At 34.1% G+C, this 19,778-nt stretch overlaps 1 protein-coding gene across 1 annotated transcript; it reads left to right on the forward strand.

The window, feature by feature from the left end:
* Positions 1-288: 288 nt before the first annotated feature.
* On the forward strand, positions 289-5,508 carry LOC120355460. The gene is made up of 3 exons (XM_039443851.1): positions 289-294; positions 2,652-2,832; positions 5,307-5,508. Exons 2-3 carry the CDS (start codon positions 2,655-2,657, stop codon positions 5,444-5,446), a joined length of 318 nt encoding a protein of 105 aa, XP_039299785.1. The 5' UTR covers positions 289-294; positions 2,652-2,654; the 3' UTR covers positions 5,447-5,508.
* Positions 5,509-19,778: the final 14,270 nt, after the last annotated feature.

Genomic DNA, 19,778 nt, shown 5'->3' on the forward strand with positions numbered 1-19,778 from the left:
CTATGCCTGATGTAGTATTGCTCAATAATGAATAGAAACCAAAAGCTATTTGGTTCTGTTATCAATTATTAATGTTATAATTTGAATAATCGTCATCCTTGTCGTCAATTGTGTTTTTGTGTATTCTAAAAGAATCAAACATGTTCTCATCTATTCATTGCATTTTCATCATATTTTATCTAGTTTTGCATTGAGTAAAATGTATTTTCTTTACTGATCATATTTTTGAGTTAGTAACACTGAAGAAGTGTGAACATTATTGCCTACTTAATAGCAGTCGACCTGTAGTTGTTGGTCATATTCAGACTGAGGTAACATACTCTTGTTTCAAGGCTATTAGAAGCATGGAGTGTAGGTCAAAAAGTATCAGGTCGAAACCTCTTTATTTCTAAAAAGTGAGTCTTTTCACTCCAAAAGTGTTTCTAATTCAAAGTTTGAATAGTTACTTCAAAAATAATTAATAGAGGAAAAGAATAGATTCACTACACAATTTATATTTTATTAATTTGATTTGACAATTATTATTAAACGAAAATCCAAATTAAATGCTGTAATGCACCCCGAAGACTTCTGCTACTGCAAATATTGACAACAGGGTGAACAGCTAGATGGAAATTCAATGAGCGCTACTATTCAAAAATTATTTGTCAGCCCGGGAATCGAACCCAGTACCTCCTAATTACCGGTCAGGAATGCTTACCCTTACACCAAAATGACAATCTCTGGATAACAGCGCTCATTTTAAACAAATCTATAGCGGCCAGCCAGTCTACAGACGGAAATTACTGAGATATTGCAATTATTCGAATGCTAATGAATTAACAATTATCATTAAACGAAAATCTAAATTGAATGCTGTAATTCACCCTGTGTTTACCCTGTTGTCAATATTTGCAGTAGCAGAAGTCTTCGGGGTGAATTACAGCATTCAATTTGGATTTTCGTTTAATAATAATTGTTAATTCATTAGCATTTGAATAATTGCAATATCTCAGTAATTTCTATCTGTGATTTGATTTGATTTATCAAATTGTGCATTCAGTTTCTTCTGCTAATTTGCTTCTGTTCCAATGCAAATTTTGTTTTCTGATGTAATGCTTTATCATATTCTACTTCAAGATTGGCTCAATCTAGTTTCTTTCTCTCCTTTTAATCCTCATTCCATCCTACCTCTCCATCTCGTTCTCCAAATTCCTGATTTGCCTGCGTAATTTGAGTATCTCCTTGCATAGCTCCTCGTTGTCAGTCTGAAACCTCTGCCTGATCTGTTCTGAGACCTCAATTCGCTTGAACAGACCTTTCAGCTCGTCTACGAACAGAAAATTATGAGATTATTACTCCCCAATTTCTGAATTTCCAATGCTGAACTTCAACTCAACATAGCTGATAACCCACAGGGTAATATCTCATGTATTATCAATCAATCAATCATTCAGAATTGCACAAAAGTGTAAAAGTGTTACAGAAAAGTACTACAGGCTTACGCCCAGAATGGTGGGTGAGTAAAAAGTCCGAGAACGGCTTAATATCTCATACAGAAAGGTAATTTGACGGTGGGTGTGATTGGGGATCCTACTCAAATTGATTTTTAGTCATAGTAAAGTGGTATTTTCAATTTGAGTAGGATCTCCAATCTCACCCACCGTCAAATTACCTTTCTGTATGAGATATTAAGCCGTTCTCGGACTTTTCACCCACTCTGTATGTGTATATTAAGGGAGGTGACATTGTCATCGAAAGGATCTTTCTGCCAATGAAAAAGATACAAGGATAAAAATAAACTATATTTCAAAAGAAATCCTCAATAGCATGCAACTCCTTCATAGGGATGCATGGGAGAAGAGGTAAGGCTTGAAACATTCCAGCCCTCAGATTACGAAAACCCCTTTGGGGCGGAGGTGGGAGCAAAAGTCTGATTTTCCTTGAACCACCTGTTTGCATGCCACTCGAATGATTTGGAAGCCTGTCTTCTATCAGAATCCATAGAGAGGGTAGAGCTTGAAACATACCAACCCTCAGATTTCGAAAAACTCCTTATGGAGCGGAGCTAGAGGCAAAAATCTTTAGATTTTCATATATTCAACAGGTGGCAGATTAGTTCCTGGGGTGAATGACCTCAACGAATTAGGCCAATTGTTGAATGTCTGATTTCAAAGTCCAATTAATACAAATTCACAAAATAAGAGGTCATTTGCCCCTAAAACGAATCGACCACCTTTTGAATGTCAAAAGTTTCTCATTTATGAAAATGAATTTAGGTTCATATGACGGACAAAGATGTTGAAGCGACAGAGTAATTTTTCATTCCAAATAGGATCCTAAATGGAACCTATACGGCAAATCATTCTTGTGAAATAAATATTTAGCTGTTTCCATAACTTTCATCAAAAAAGTTACTGGTTTCAAAGAGTACAATATAACAGTTCTTGGGCGAGTTCTCCTACTCAGGGGGTCACTAGTTAATCAATAATATATTTCTACAATATTTGTCGAATGTTAGACAAGGATAGCATTGCTAATCAAACTCAGCCATTATAACGTGGACCTCACTATAGTCACTATATTCTAGTTGTTATTCAATTGACCGAATGTCAAATCTAATATCAACCCAATGTTTTTCAGTAATTTGAATTGGTGTGTGGTTTCCGCAGGTGATGGTGATTGGTTCCATGGTGTTTAACGAGATAGTGGTGGGACTTGCGGTGTCCTACCTGAGCGTCCTGATGTGTGGCATCGGTGTCCTGATGGCGTGGCGTGGCTTCTCTCCCCTCCGCCAACTGCCCACCTTCCACTGGGTGTGCGCCGAGTTGGCGCTCCACATAACTCTCACAGGTTCGTCCAAATACATCGACATAAACAGGTACATCGATTTATCTATAATATAATAAAGTAAATGATTGTCTTATTCACGTACGGAATAGGAAATTCACGACGCTGTCTCAACTACTCAACTTGAAATTTTGCATATAAATTCTTAATTTACCGAGGATGGTTATAGACCTATTTCAAATTCTTCAAGATTTCATTACATCAAGTTATCAGTTTGTCAAGTTTTGAATTAGACCACAGGTTTTCTGCTTGTAGCAAATACGTCGACATCAACAAATCACTTTACCCATCCAACTACTGTACACACAAAAGTTTTAAGCCAAATTCCCACATTTCAGTGAACGTATCCAGTACAGTAAAAATATAATTCCTTTCATATCTAATTGGACTATTCATACTCGCTCGACCGTGCTGAGTGGGAACAGTCCAATCATAACTCATGGCAATTATATTTCCACTGATTCTGACACTGAGATGTGTGAATCCAGCTTTATGCTCAATAGGGCAGAAAAGGATTACCATTGATCTTATGAGAGTGGGCATAAAATGTCTGTCTGACATTAGTACTTTACGTCACAAGTCCGGTAACGGTAGTTTACCGCATAAGTATGATTGTTTCTGCCCTGAACGTAGTTGAGGGCAGAATTATTATATGAATGCGGTAAATACGTTACCGTACAAGTTACGTATAATATTTTCTGTCATGCTTTTCTCAGAAAGAATAATATTGCTGAGAAACAGTAACCATTACCTGCTGCTGCTCGAGCTACTGCATTCTATAAACATGACCTAGCCCATAGCTCCTATGTCATAACAGACCCATCTAGCTCAAATAAAAATATAATAAAGGCCAATGTTAAAAAATGTCAGATGAGTTCTTATAACTTGAAACTTATTAGTTGAGTTCTAATAATATTTGAGTTATTCTATTAGTTACTTAGATATTATTAACTCACTCTCTTCTTCTTACTAAAGTTCTCAACAATAATAAGTTGAAATTATTGTTACCAATATAACAACTAAAGACTATAACGCTAAGACTATATAGCTATTTGAATCAATTTGAATGTTCCTATTTCGGAACTGGGAAACATACTCGACTGTAAAGAAAACCATATGATCTCTTTACAGTATAGAATGCTGTAATAAAAATCACATTGTTCTGCAAACAGCTGTTTACCGGCTTGATTTGATGCATGGAAAACAGCTGCAATTGAGTAAGTATGACAAAAAATAGATTTGTGAGGAAAGATTTGGTTTGATAAACTCATAGAAGCTGTAATGTAGCCGATAATTTACCATGACTTTTCACAATCCAAGATACCCCAAGATAATCCAAGATATTGTTTGAAAATTCAAAAGTGTCGACAACGGTAAAAATTCATGACAAGTAAAATTGGCCTGGAAAAAAAGATGCCTCTAGGCAGTCGCTTACGAGGATGGGACCTGGAACTATCTACAGGAGATAAACGGGCTACATTATTTATTTATTTATTTATTTATTTATTTATTTATTTATTTATTTATTTATTTATTTATTTATTTATTTATTTATTTATTTATTTATTTATTTATTTATTTATTTATTTATTTATTTATTTATTTATTTATTTATTTATTTATTTATTTATTTATTTATTTATTTATTTATTTATTTATTTATTTATTTATTTATTTATTTATTTATTTATTTATTTATTTATTTATTTATTTATTTATTTATTTATTTATTTATTTATTTATTTATTTATTTATTTATTTATTTATTTATTTATTTATTTATTTATTTATTTATTTATTTATTTATTTATTTATTTATTTATTTATTTATTTATTTATTTATTTATTTATTTATTTATTTATTTATTTATTTATTTATTTATTTATTTATTTATTTATTTATTTATTTATTTATTTATTTATTTATTTATTTATTTATTTATTTATTTATTTATTTATTTATTTATTTATTTATTTATTTATTTATTTATTTATTTATTTATTTATTTATTTATTTATTTATTTATTTATTTATTTATTTATTTATTTATTTATTTATTTATTTATTTATTTATTTATTTATTTATTTATTTATTTATTTATTTATTTATTTATTTATTTATTTATTTATTTATTTATTTATTTATTTATTTATTTATTTATTTATTTATTTATTTATTTATTTATTTATTTATTTATTTATTTATTTATTTATTTATTTATTTATTTATTTATGTCCTTTCATAAGAAACATATAATATTCCAATAGTAGAATTCATATTCTTATTAGATAGTATCCTGATTATGTGTAACCTTATCTAAATTTTGGAGAGGAATTGCTCAAGGTTACCTTATTTTTCCTCTCCCTATCATTTTGATAAGAAAAATGAATAAAACAATTTGATTGATGTCTGCTGTTTATTCAGAAGTTAGATGTTTATTTATAAAGAATAAATGAAATAAATTGATGTTTGCAGAGTTTTGCACAGCCGCTTGTTTTATAAGCACATTCACAAGCAGCACCACGAGTGGACGGCTCCAATCTCAGTTACCGCCATCTACTGTCATCCCATCGAGCACACATTCAGCAATCTTTTGCCGCCCTTCCTCGGGGTAAGCTCCAGCATAGATAAACGACATGGTGTTTTGTATCAAGTTTAGATGATACTGTATCATGTGTGGTGATACTGTATCCAAAATGTGGTGATACCTTAGAGAAAATATAGCTTAAGGGCGGTTGCAGACGAACCACATTCGTATATAGGATGTGGGACCGTCATACCACAGATCAATATGACTAAACGCCCTAACGCAGAGAGACTTTCACACTACATTCGAGAAAACGCTCATTAGTGCAACAGTAATGTTAAGGTGTGTACAGATATACGTGAGTACAGAACATGGTGTGTACAGAACATGAGCAATTCACTTTTAATCAGCTGATGCCAAGCTTTTTATATCTTTACCTTATCGTTTCTGTAAAAATGCAGATATAGTCAGGTGATTAAAAGTGAATTGCTCATGTTCGCGGCGCGTATATCTGTACGCACCTTTATGTAATGTTCAGGTTGTAGGTTATGTTGAGGTGATTTCATAATAGTGTTTCATCGTGATAAAATTTGTAGAACCAATATTGATATTGTGGAATCTTTCCTTAATAGAAAAAACTATTTGAAATTGTCAAATTCCACTTTAATAAACACAAAGTTCACAGGACATGAAATCATGTAAATCGTGCAAACTTTGTGTTTATTAAAGTGGAGTTTGACCAATTATTGTCAATTTGAAATTATTTCAAATAGTTTTTTTTAATTTTTCATATATTTTTCATTTTCCCATGGAACACCACTCTAGATCTTCAGTTCAAGTTTTTGGCGCGCACTTTTGAAATTAATTTCCATCAAAGTGTCGTAGAGTAACTGCGAAAATTGACAAAGGCTGATTCAAAGCAATAGTACAAATTCAAATCAAGTAGCTGGTGCTGGTGCCAGATGAAAGAATACTTTATAAGTGCTAGGTTGGCTATGTTGTAAATGGAAACATTTTATTATTGTTGTTATTATCATTATGTTGTCAGGACAGGTGATTTTCCATAATAGTTCAATAGACAATAGTTGAGCTGGTATTGCAGAATGATTCAATGTGGAGAAAGCAGAAGATAGCTTGTTTTGCCTGCGCATGCGCAGAGAAGCAAGCAGACTACAATTCAATCGATCAATGAGAGCTTTTCAAATGTTAATTGTCACAATTTACCAGGCTTCGACTGTGGGGCAGGAATTTGTTACTGGAACTGGTATCTGGTCAAAATTGTTCCCATGGGACACGGAACTTTTTCATTTTTCCAGAATGGGCTCAATATGAAGTACACATTAAAGTACCAATTACAATTAACTACCGAGCTATCTAATATAACCTACAAATTTGAGGTAAAATTCAAGAGAACACTATCACAGCGACTGCGATTGTAGAACAGAAGCTATATAGGGGAAGCGTGGTGCTCAAACCAGTGGTACCACAAAACCAAGGAAAATAATCGCTACCACAGCGCACAACGCCATGTGGAAGTATCAGAGCCACTGCCATGCCTGCCAATGCATTTCATATGCGCTGCGTTTGTGGTACCACAGAAGGAAAATAGTAGCTCCCACATCCCACATGCGATTGTGGTTCGTCTGCAACCGCCCTAAGAAAATATTCCATGGTGTTGTGTACAAGTTGAGATGATACTGTATCATATTCTGTTAATACTGTATCATTCAGGGTGATACAGTATCATTTTGTGGTGATACTAATAAATAAATAATTTTATTTCCATCTTAAATTTCACTTGACATTCATTTCAAGTTTTGGAAATTATATGACCACTTTCACAAGTTGTGTTGTCATTACTGTATCATTAATGGTGATACCATACAGAAAAGATAGCATAAGAAGATATCCCATGGTATAGGTCGTTTATGTTCCAAATTGCATGCCGATTTCTTGTTTGCTCAAGCCGATTACTGTCGACTACTGTCTATGTTTTAATTCGTATTTTCTTTTGTCTGTCTGTATGTATGTAACGCATTTACGGCCAAACGCGTTGTTAGAATTCTATGAGATTTGGCAGGAATATTCTTCCTTTTTTAACTGCGCGTCGATGTATACACAAGACTTTTTGAAATTTTTCATTTTGAGGATAATATAAAAGGAAAAGTAATCTCCTCCATACTACGATATCACTATATATATATATATATATATATATATATATATATATATATATCATATACTCGAAGATAGGATTAATCAGACTATAGAATTATTCATAATCAATCAGCTGACAAGTGGATTATTCATTGCATGCATCACACACATGTCTGGAGGAGCCGGTGAACAAGTGACACCAGATACTTGTGGATGAGAAAACTGCGCGAGGTCTACTGTTCACAGAACTACTAGTATTACTATTTTTTCCGGGTGAGAGTGTAAGAACGGCACAATATGAGAGACTACCAGCATCACATAGCTCCACGAAAAAATCTGATATGGTACACTCACACAACTTTCCTTGCTCATTGAACTGTTCGCCCCGTTCTTAAACAAGAATAATTTAGGGGAATAACATAATGACGATTGGCGGCAACATAATTATTTGAAACTACGATCAAACTTCTGTATATGTGTATAATTATATAATTGTTTTCAGAGTACTTTTTCCTTTGTGTAAATTGTGAAATTCGATTATTTTTTTAAAAGTCATCAAAACAGCTGTTATCAGGAATATTATGGAGCTGAGCTCCATAATATTCTTGAGAAAAATGGCAGATAATTACAAAAAAACTTTTTTCACGATTTTCTCAAAAATTACATGATCGATTTTTTTTCCAAATTCATACCCTGTATAGTTATTTATCAGCTCTATCAACTGGCATGAGTCTTTTTCCTGGGAAACTAATGGGGGGTCCACCACTACCTCCGTAAACAAAGCCATAGTGCATTCGTGTGACGTCAGCACAGGTAGGGCTCCTACACCAATAAAAATTCATTGATTTCAGCTGATCTATATCAGCTCGTGTTTTTATTGGTGTAGGAGTCCTACCTGTGCTGACGTCAAACGAATGCACTATGGCTTTGTTTACGGAGGTAGTGGGTCCACCCCATCCTTGAGAAATGGACTTTGTAACCTCCTTCTCGTGCATGAGGTAGGTAGGTAGAGCAGTTTATAAAAAGAACACAGTCATAGTCGAGATATTTCATCTGTAGAACAGCTGTTTTGACGACTTTTGAAAAAATCGTCGAATTTCACAATTCACACAAAAGAAAAAGTACTCTGAAAACACATATAAAGTAGTATATGTAGTATACACATATAGTACACACATACACGTAGTATAAGTAATATAGGTACACATATAAGTAGTATACTCTTTATACACATATAAAGTAGTTTGATCGTAGTTGCAAATATTTTGCCGCCAATCGTCATTATGTTAATCCCCTAAATTATTCTCGTCTAAGAATGAGGCTTACAGTTCAATGAGCAAGGAAAGTTGTGTGAGTGTACCATACCAGATTTTTTAATAATGTAGAAATATAATCAATCAGAAAAATATTCAATTTCAATTATAATTTTTTTGATTCAATTATTGAAAAAATATTTCCTTGGCAAATAAAATATAATTGATTATTTTAAACACGAACAGTTAAAATATTACAACAGATATACCAGTATCGATTCTTCACTTTTAAATACTTGCGATACGTACCTTTCTGACAATGGACAATGCAGACAACATTATATTGTTGAGGCTATGGAGATATCATCGTATTCTATTGTTTGATATCAAAAACACAATAATAAATATTAAATTATGAAACAGTAATTCATAAAATATATTATAAACATGATACCGCGATTCACGATACATAATTATATAGATTATTACAGTCGTTATGAGATTATCTCAATGATTTTTGTGAGATCGGACACGATCAGCTGTTATTCAAGGTCATTTTACAGCCCTAGGGCCGTAAAGTTTTACCGGCCTGGTCGGAAAACAATCACTTTCGGCCTCCATATGACGCACGTAAACCAGCTCATTACATCCAAGTGTGGCAAAAACAAATTGATTGATGTCTGCTGTTTATTCAGAAGTTAGATGTTTATTTATAAAGAATAAATGAAATAAATTGATGTTTGCAGAGTTTTGCACAGCCGCTTGTTTTATAAGCACATTCACAAGCAGCACCACGAGTGGACGGCTCCAATCTCAGTTACCGCCATCTACTGTCATCCCATCGAGCACACATTCAGCAATCTTTTGCCGCCCTTCCTCGGGGTAAGCTCCAGCATAGATAAACGACATGGTGTTTTGTATCAAGTTTAGATGATACTGTATCATGTGTGGTGATACTGTATCCAAAATGTGGTGATACCTTAGAGAAAATATAGCTTAAGGGCGGTTGCAGACGAACCACATTCGTATGTAGGATGTGGGACCGTCATACCACAGATCAATATGACTAAACGCCCTAACGCAGAGAGACTTTCACACTACATGAAATCATGTAAATCGTGCAAACTTTGTGTTTATTAAAGTGGAGTATGACAACAATTATTGTCAATTTGAAATTATTTCAAATTTTACTTGTTGTTGAGAAAACTGCGTGAGGTCTACTGTTCACAGAACTACTAGTATTACTATTTTGGCCGGGTGAGAGTGTAAGAACGGCACAATATGAGAGACTAGTAGCGTCACATAGCTCCACGAAAAAAACTACCAGGACTCTCGGCTTGAGTTAACAATGACATTTGACGCCCTATACTTTGAGATATCTTTCTAACGCTCTAATGCTATCTTTCCTCTATGGCTCCATTCCATTCTTTATTAACGAGCGTAGCCTCGACTATAGTGAGGTCCACGTTATTATGGCAGTATTTGATTAACATTGTTGTTGCTATCCTTGTCTATCATTCGACAAAGCAGATAGCGCTATTCTCCACCACCTCCGCAAAGTTTCCAGATCGTTTTTTAATAATGTAGAAATATAATCAATCAGCAAAATATTCAATCACAATTTTATTTAATTATTGAAAAAAAAATTGAAAACATCTTGAGAGCGAGTTCTTCAGCCCGGGGAGCTCACTAGTTTAAGGGCAGAGACACACGAGGCAGTTTCTCATACGAGTAGACACGGCATGACATTACATGAAGCTCACTGATTGACTAATTCTCGATACGCCAACCCAATTACAGAATCGGAGAGCTTTCTGACAATATCAGCAGCATCTTGAGAGCGAGTTCTCCAGCACGGGGAGCTCACTAGTTAGAGGGCCGAGACACACGAGGCAGTTTCTCATAAGAGTAGACACGGCATGACATTACAGGAAGCTCTCTGATTGACTGATTCTCGATACGCCAACCCAATTACACAATCGGAGAGCTTTCTGTCCTGTCGTGCCGACACGTCTGAAAAAACGCCTCGTGTGTTTCATTAAATGAATAAATTCGGAATTCTTCATCTTGTTTGTGATTTAAAAAAATTGCAGTTCATCGAATGTGGAGTTGAATGTAAATTGCTGTAAATTTGTACTGAATCATATTAGTTTCAAGAAGTGATTGATTAATTGGTACAGTCTGAGTCTTAATTTAATTTAGTTCAATTTAAGTCACCATGAATACAAAAATAATAGAAGGTTGTGACAGACAAAAACAATAACTATTATTTCTAAATAAAAATTGAAATATATTAGCCAATTTTTGTTTATTGTAGAACGCTAGTCTTTCAAATCGATTTCATTGTTCATCCTGTGTTGAAATTCAATTAGTCTGTAAGCTGTGCGAACCCTTCACCTGGCTTCAAGATGTCCGTTGGTCTCGCTGGCAGATTTAAAATAATACAATTATTTTCCACTTCCATCTCTCTTTAGATAGTCGTAGAGTTATTGAAAAGTGTTTTAAAATTCATAAAATATCAAAGGGATTTTATCTTAATTAGAAACATGCTCTCCGATAGGGGAAACAAGTTTCCTGGTAGTGAAATTATTTTGAAGTTTATTTTTAAAGTTATCAAAGTAATTCAAGCCATCTTGAAATTTGGTTAGTTGATGGAAGGTCAAGGTGCCGGTTGCACAAAAGCCGGTTGAATTTCAATCATGATCACGAGAACCAATCAGAAAAGCCGTCTTATCAAAAAGACTTTGTCTGTGTCAAACGTAGCTCTCTGATTGGCTGACTAGGTGACTGTTGCAGAGTGTTACGGCTTGTCAATGACCACGTGACCGAAATGCCGCTCGGTGATTTAGAAATTAAGAACTGGTCGAATTAATTATCGTATCATTACTGTAACTGATATTACTCTTCCTTGAGTACAATAAATATCAGATTTTTTCATTAAAAATCTATAAGGATTAAATAGTATTGTGTTCTAAAATGAAAAGGCTGTCATAGCGAAAAAACTGTTAGGACACTTGATAATTAATTCATGAATCACATTCATTCAGGATGATAAGGTTCATCATATTAGGAGTATAAGAAAATAAATGCCCGGTTGCACAAAAGCCTGTTAAATTTTAATCATGATTAAATCTCCGAAGATATAAGGCTTCTTTGATTAGTTCAGGAGGGATTCAATCACGATTCAAATTGAACAGGCATTTGTGCAACCAGGCCTTAATGTTTTTAAAAAAATGATAAAGCATCATTTAATAGAATTACAAAATATTTCATTTCCTGATGAAACATTCAAGAAGCACCTGCCTGTCAACCTCAACTGGAGGTATCTGAAATCACCTTTCAATAAAATTGCAGCACCTACGGTAAGTTTATTGTAGAACATTTATATAAAAGAGATTTTTTAAAAAGCTCTACATTTCCGTTACTTCATTGAGCTTTTACAGTTACTATAAAAGCTTACAGTTACTGTTACGGTACATGAGATTTATAGTTAATGACTTGATAGATTAACATTACCAACAACAAGTTGAGTCAAAGACTAAAAATTAATGACTACAGTAATTGAATAATTCAATTATTGCACCTGTGAGCACCTGTTTTTGTTATACAAATATATTTGCTTCACAAAAGCTTGTAAAACTTCAACTGTGATTAAACCATTGATGAGAACCAATCAGAGAAGTCTTCTCGTGACATTTAAGCATGATTAAAATGTAACGGGATTTTGTGCAACCGGGCACACGTTATCAACTTAGCTATGATTAATAGGTAATGTATAAAGGCATTATTGAGTACAAAATTATTTAAAATGAAATGGTTTAATACTGTAGACTATAGTGAGGTCCACATTATAATGACAGTATTTGATCAACTTTGGTTTTGCTATCCTTGTCTATCATTCTACAAAGCCGGTGGTACTATCCTTTTCTAGGTCCAAAACGATGCCAATTATGTTTTTGACAGTGCAGAAATATAATTAATGCAGAGAATCGGCATCGCTATTCTTCTATCTTTATGTACTGCCATTATAACGTGGATCTCACTATAGTTTATGAGACAAACTTTCGAAAAGAATATTGTCAGTGAAGAAGTATTTTATATTTATCGCAAAAAATATCTCTGAAATCATTACATTATTGAAAAGCTTTATTACTCCGATTGAGTTTGCTATATTGAGGAAAGAATATAGTAATAAAAAATAAATTATTATCAAAGCTCTCAGTGAATGGTAGGCATATAAATATATAATGATATAATATTCTACTTCCATGACAAAAATGAATCGTTGTTACTATTGTAACGGAATGGTTTTATTTAAGCAGAATTTCAAGCTCCAATCTGTGTTTACAAACATTTTGAGTATTTGAATAGTTCGCGCTCACTAGCCTTGTCAAGTCTAGCCCAACAGCTGACTGTCATCCAGCTAACCTAAATTTTGAGGTTAGTTGAAGAATCAAACATAAAAATAAAAACAAATTAGAAATAATGTAAGTAAGACCAAAAACTATTTGTTTTATTTATTGAAAGTACCTGAGTTCAATTAAATGTAGCCATAAGATTGCTCTCTATTCTATAACATTGTCGTCATTGTTTCTTGGGTTAGCTTATCAGATTTGTTGTGGATTTTGCAGTTAATTTGTTTTGTAATTCTAAATCAAAGATATTTTTATATTTTATAATGAAAAATTGTTTGAAATTACTGTAATTGATGTGTCTATCTAGATTAGAAATAAACATTTATTAGTAGATTAGCTCTTTATTCTTCTTTATTTCAAAATATATCAAACACTATTATCAAGTTGGCTTAACCGGCAAATTCAAATTATCAACCGGTAAATTCAAAAATACTGTATGTCAACCATGAACTGAAGAAAACTAAATGATATAACAACTTTAATGATATTAAAAATTAATATAGAAGAGGGATATTCACTTGTTTCAGCTTTGAATCTCAGTAGAATAACCAACATCATAAATGTGTCCAGGCTACTTGATGAATCCATCGAATTAATAAAGACTCCCGGTAATGAGATTTGTGTTGGCGGTCAACAATGAATATATGCAAGTTTATTGAAAACTTAAAGAATAGAGTATTTTATTCTACTTTATTAAACTTCGGCTAACTGGTAATCTTGTTAGTAAGTGTGCAATGTCATTAGTACCCTAAACTCATAAATTAGTAGCATATGAGTAGATGGCTTGGCTGTTTGAACAAGTTCAACGTTACCGGTCATTCTTATCAAAAGACCAAATTAAGCGTTTTTAGAGTCGGCAGGGCAGTGAGCTCTTTGATTGGCGCCTAGAAGAAACGCGTCATATTGTTCTTGTGATAAATAAAATATGATCTGGCCCTAATAACAATGAGAAATAGACTGAATACGGTATAATAATTTTGAAAGCTCTAATTAGAAACTCTATTCAAGTCCAACAAAAAACTTTATGTTTTGTCTGAAATGCTTGTTGATAGATATATTTATTAATTAAATGTCCAATGGTATACCTCAAGAAGAAAAACCATCACTGCACTTCAACTTCCCATAAATGTTGAGAGATCTAAATTTCTAATTGCAAATACCGTACCTAATATTGTATGGTAATCAATATTTGAATCTAAGATTCTGGTGACTTGTTTAAAATAATCAATAATATTTTATTTGTCAAGAAAAAATAGTTTTATGATGATTTGAATAATAAATTTTCATAATAATTGAGATGAATGCCTTTGTTGGATGTATGCACTACTTTCATTTGTTTTCAGTTGTATCTTTGTTCGGTTCGTCATTTTTGAATCTGGCGCGCTTCCAGTGCCAACTTAATGTGTTTCCCCTTATTTTTTCCCCGGTCGTAAGTTCGTCACACATTTATTGCTTTTGCGTCTTGTATTATTATCGTCTGACTCTTTAATCATTTTATGGTCATTGCGATTGTATTTTTTTAATCTCTTTCAAGACTTTCTGTGAAGTTTTGAGTCTATTGCGTTGTGTTTTTCTTGTCATTTCCTGTTAGTTCCACATCGTTCCGCATCCGCCCTTTTGGTTGTAGGATGCTTCACTCGTCAACAACATGGCCGTTCCGTAGCGTCTTTCTCCATAAGTCACAGTCACCAAAATTTCTGAGTTTCCCGTACTTTTCACATTTTACCAATGTCTGGTTTTAAATCTTGTTACGTTAATCATATTCGACGTTTTGAGTCATAAATCCTTAATTTCTCTTCGTTATTTATTGAAATAGCTCAATATTTCAATTTGTGCACCGCGTCCTCGTGGACAACTTTTACTCAAAGTGTGTTTTCTCCGCATTGGCCGTTTCCTTCAGCAAAACTCAGACTTCCTCCAAAGCACAGCAGCTTAGGATAACTTCTACGAGGAATTCGTTCCCAGTTCAAGCTGTTCTGGATCGTCTTCTATTCTCTTGTCAGTCTTGGTCTTACCACGCTGTCATCTCTCGGGGGGCCTTCAACCTTAGAAGGTTCCGTTGATAGTACTCTGCTGCTTCAACATCTCTACTGTGCACTCACAGTATTCGTCGTAGAAGGTTGTCTGGAGTTCAACTTCATCGGGTGTTCAATCCATTTGAACACATACTTGGTGGACATCCATGTTCACAAGTCTACAAGTCGAGGCTGGTCGCACTTTGTCCTCTCCTGGGCATTCCTACTTCTTCAATTCAACATGTCTCAAGCTGAGTAATTTTATATTTTATCCTCAATTTCATTTTGTATTTTTTTAGGCTACTTTGTCATAATCTCCCGTTTAATGTGTGTTATTACTGGATTCACAATTAATCGTTCAATATATTTGAAACATCGCATTTTGAAGCTTCACCTTTGCTTCATATTTTGAACAGCAATTTTCATTGCAAATTCAATTTTTACATAACCTTACCTTGAAGCCACAGCGCTTCAGTGAACTTTTCAGTTTTTCCTAATTATGTTTATTGTATTATAAGCATTCTAAGTATTGCTTTACTAGTTCTGGTAATAGCTATTACAAATTTTCGGACTTGTCATTACATCGCCTTTCGGCGTATATTTCATTATAACCTTATCATATAAATCCCAATTTACATAAGCATTCCAAGTATTGTGTTATTAGTTTTGGCACAAGCCATTTCATATTGTGATCTTGTCACTACATCGCTTTTCGGCGTATATTTCATTATAACCTTATCATATATATACCAATTTACATAAGCATTCTAAGTATTGCTTTACTAGTTTTGATACAAGCCATTACAAATTTGGACTTGTCATTGCATCGCTCTTCAGCGTATATTTCTTTTGTGTAATCTGTTTTGTTTACATTTCCATTTACATAACCTACTTTGTTTTACAACGTTTTATTTGCTAGCCTATGTGTAACCTTGCTACAGATCTTTTCCTATTGCAGTTATTACAATAATTAGCCCTTGCTATTATTATTATCTTTATTCAAGTCACATTTTTACTAGTTTTGAATCTACTGACTTAGTAATTTGATTAAGTTGCTACCGCAATATAGCGTTCAAATAATTGTGCTATTGTTCTGATGAGTGTAATAATTATGTATTGATGAGCTTTCTACCAATTTTAGACAGCACTAAATAATTTTCATTTTTACCAACATTTTTGTCAACTTATGTTTTCTACGATTGAGACGTTTCAAGTCTTTATCTCGATTTATTCAAGACTCAAATCGATCTAATCAATTCAAGCATTTTGTTAGCGTCTTGCGCATACCCTGTTTTACATATCATCCTATATTGTATTATTCTTTGTTTGTTATACTAATTAACCTTTGTATTTACAGCTAATGTTCTCTGTAGATATTTTGTATACCTATTGAATTATCAAATTGTTTTGTCTTTACGAATTTGGTCTAGTACCTAAATTAAATTTTCATAAAGCAATTCACCCCTTTGAAAATTATATTTTCTTAATAATTCATGGTCAATTTGAGTAGTAGGCATTAAAATAACTTTGCAATTTATCTAATTTCATACAATTATTTTAAAGTCAATTTTGTATTTGAGATACATCAAATTCTCTTTTTTCTGCTTTTGTGCTTATGTGCCCATCTGAAATCTAGTTACAGCAACTGCTGTTTTTGTTCATATAAATTTTTTACTATTTTCTGTTGTTTATTAAATTGAATATTGTTAACCAATCTTTTCATTTGGTGTCTTACCCTTTTTTCTTAGCTACTATCAGAGTTACCATTTTGCCTCCAAGCTGCAATCAGTCTTGCAAGCACAGTGGTTACTCATCTCGGATATGTGGAATTTCGTCCATGCAAGTAATAAGACTTATTTATTTCTTACTCATCATTTTTATTCATTCGGCTCATTGCCACACAAATAAGATACAGTCCACTAATTTCTCTTGGACAAATTCTTCATGTTTTTTGGTCCTCCGGGCCGGATGATCTCAGTGATCCTTGGAGGCCATCCTCATATTTCCATTTGTAAAGTCCCATTTCACTTTCACTGGACAATCAGTAATTGCTGAAATTTTTATCGATGCCAAATGATTGGATCTCTTGTGTATTTTTTAAATGTCTGTGTATTGTGTTAAACTTACTTAGGATTAACGCACTGTGTATTCTGGTTTTCATGCTATTGCTGCAATTGCCGAGCGCACTGCTACGTACTGGCACAACATTGCAACCACCTGTTTGACTCACCACACCGCACTGCGCACAAGCTGGCCCAAGTCTTGCCGCTCAATCGCTCTTCGTTGCACCCAAGATCAACGAACCTGCTACTGTTCTATGTGACAAGAACATTTTTGCGCACAGCTATTACTGTGGATGGTGCTCAGGTCGTATTATAAATTTATATTTGTAATTAGTATTTTTCAATATGTCGTCCAAGTCAAAAGCAAGTACAAAACCAAAATCCATGGTTCAACAATGGATTGGTGTAGCTAGAGAAATTGTGCGAATTCATAGCGAGTATATGAATGCAATCATTAGAAACACTGATGATTTTCAAAAATTGTTAACCGTAAGATCTCGCCTATCTAAATTAGAAGAGCTCTATGATAATTGTTTCTTTCAAATCGATCATGAATCTATCGATCATGACGCTCATGTATCTTGTATGCAAAAGTTCACTGAAGTTGTAGCTAAACTTACTATTACTTGTGAATCTTTCGAAAGTCAGCAACAGATGCTACAGCATCAAACTTGTGACAACCAAATCTTATCTCATGACATATCACAAGATATGCCCGTACAAGATTTGCACATAAATAATCAAATGACATATCCTAATGTGTCTCAGCAAACAGCTGTTGGTAATCAACCAGTAGTGAGAAATCCCACTCATAATCAAATGTCACCTTCAGTGGCTGAAGTCAATCAACCTCAACCTCAATCACCACCTCATTATACTCGGCAGCCCGATTTTCAATTTCAGGGTTTTAAACTCCCAGAGATTCCGCTCCCCAGTTTCGGAGGAGATTTTGAGCGTTGGTTAGAATTTCGTTCATCATTCTCGGCTATAGTTGCTGATAACGTTTCTGTGTCACCTAGTGTAAAGTTTCAATACTTAAAGCAAGCCCTCAGTGGTGAAGCTCTTAACCGTATTTTGAACGTTCCACATGGAAATTTTGACTTAGCTTGGACTTTGCTTAAGCAGCGTTATGACAACCCTCGCTTAATAGCAGACACTCATGTTGCTGCTATCTTAACGCCACCTGCTCTGAATTCAAATTCAGCTCCCTCTTGGAGAAATTTCATTGACCATCTCAAAACAAACATTCATGCTTTAGAGTCAATCAATTTAGAAGTTGATATCAAAAGTTTACTTTACATGTATATTTTTACTTCTCGTTTTGATGCTCGCACATTGAGAGATTGGGAAAGACACATCTCATTAGTTGCTGTTCCCTCAATGGAAAATCTATGGAGTTTCATGGAAGCTCAACATAAAGTAGCGCAAGCCGTTTCTTCAAGTACTGCAAGCAACTCAAAGGAATTTCATAAATCTGTTATTAATAATGGCAACAATGCTAAGGCAATGCATTCCACAAGTAAGCCTGCTGCTCAGCAGCAATTCAATAACAATAATAGGTTTAAATCTAATCAATTTCAGAAAAGTGTTGCTTGTTTGTTTTGCAAAGAAACAAGTCATAACGTTTTCAGCTGTCCATCATTGCTCAAGCTGGCTCCCAGTGCTCGTGGAGAAGCTGTCAAGAGAAAGTCACTCTGTTTCAATTGTTTGAAGCCCTATGCTTTTGGACATTCCTGTCTAGGTGCCTGTCGTCAATGCGGTAGGAAGCACCACACTCTGCTGCATGAAGGTTCCTTCAATGCCAACGTAGGAAATGGTAATAATGCTGTTTCAAATAGTATTCAATCTAGTCCTGTGCAACCTGTGTTAGGTTCCTGCGCATGTTCAACAATTAACTCGCCGTCGACATCGAGGTCTTCAAGAGAAGTTGACAGTCACCAGACTAGCAGTTATCAACCTGCCACTAGCACATACCCAATCAGTGACTTAGGTTGCTCAGGCAGTTCGCATCAGTCTTCCGCTCATACGGATCCAGTTTTTAAAGCATCCAACAATCATATTGCAATTTATTCCAGTTGTTCTGCTTTCAGCAACAACAATCAGAGGTCTTCTCTTTCTATTATGCCTACTGCTGAAGTCATGGTTTTGGACTCGACAGGTCAACCCGTTTTGTGCCGCGCATTATTGGATACAGGCAGTGATTCTTGCTTAATAGCTGGACACTTAGCTACTCGCCTAGGACTTCCTATGTTGCACAAAGATATCATGATTCACACTGTTTCCAGTACTCCCGTAAAATCCACTGTTGTGCATTCAGTAACTGTCAAGTCGACAGACCAAAGTTGGTCCACCACAGAGGAATTTTTAGTTGTGAACAAAATCTCTTTAAATTTGCCAGCATCCAAATTGGATCTCTCAGAATTTCAAATTCCTACTACAATCAAATTGGCAGATCCTCATTTTGATCAACCCAAGGGAATTGATATTCTTCTTAATGTGTCAGTTTTTGCATCCATC

This window comes from Nilaparvata lugens, unplaced genomic scaffold (assembly GCF_014356525.2).
Source record: "Nilaparvata lugens isolate BPH unplaced genomic scaffold, ASM1435652v1 scaffold1856, whole genome shotgun sequence".
NCBI lineage: Eukaryota > Metazoa > Arthropoda > Insecta > Hemiptera > Delphacidae > Nilaparvata > Nilaparvata lugens.

Bases quoted from the DNA above. Each gene is read 5' to 3' on its own strand.
- LOC120355460 (XM_039443851.1), top strand. From the start codon at position 2,655: ATGGTGATTGGTTCCATGGTGTTTAACGAGATAGTGGTGGGACTTGCG. The intron at 2,833-5,306 runs GTTCGTCCAAAT...TGATGTTTGCAG, and splicing joins GCTCCACATAACTCTCACAG to AGTTTTGCACAGCCGCTTGT.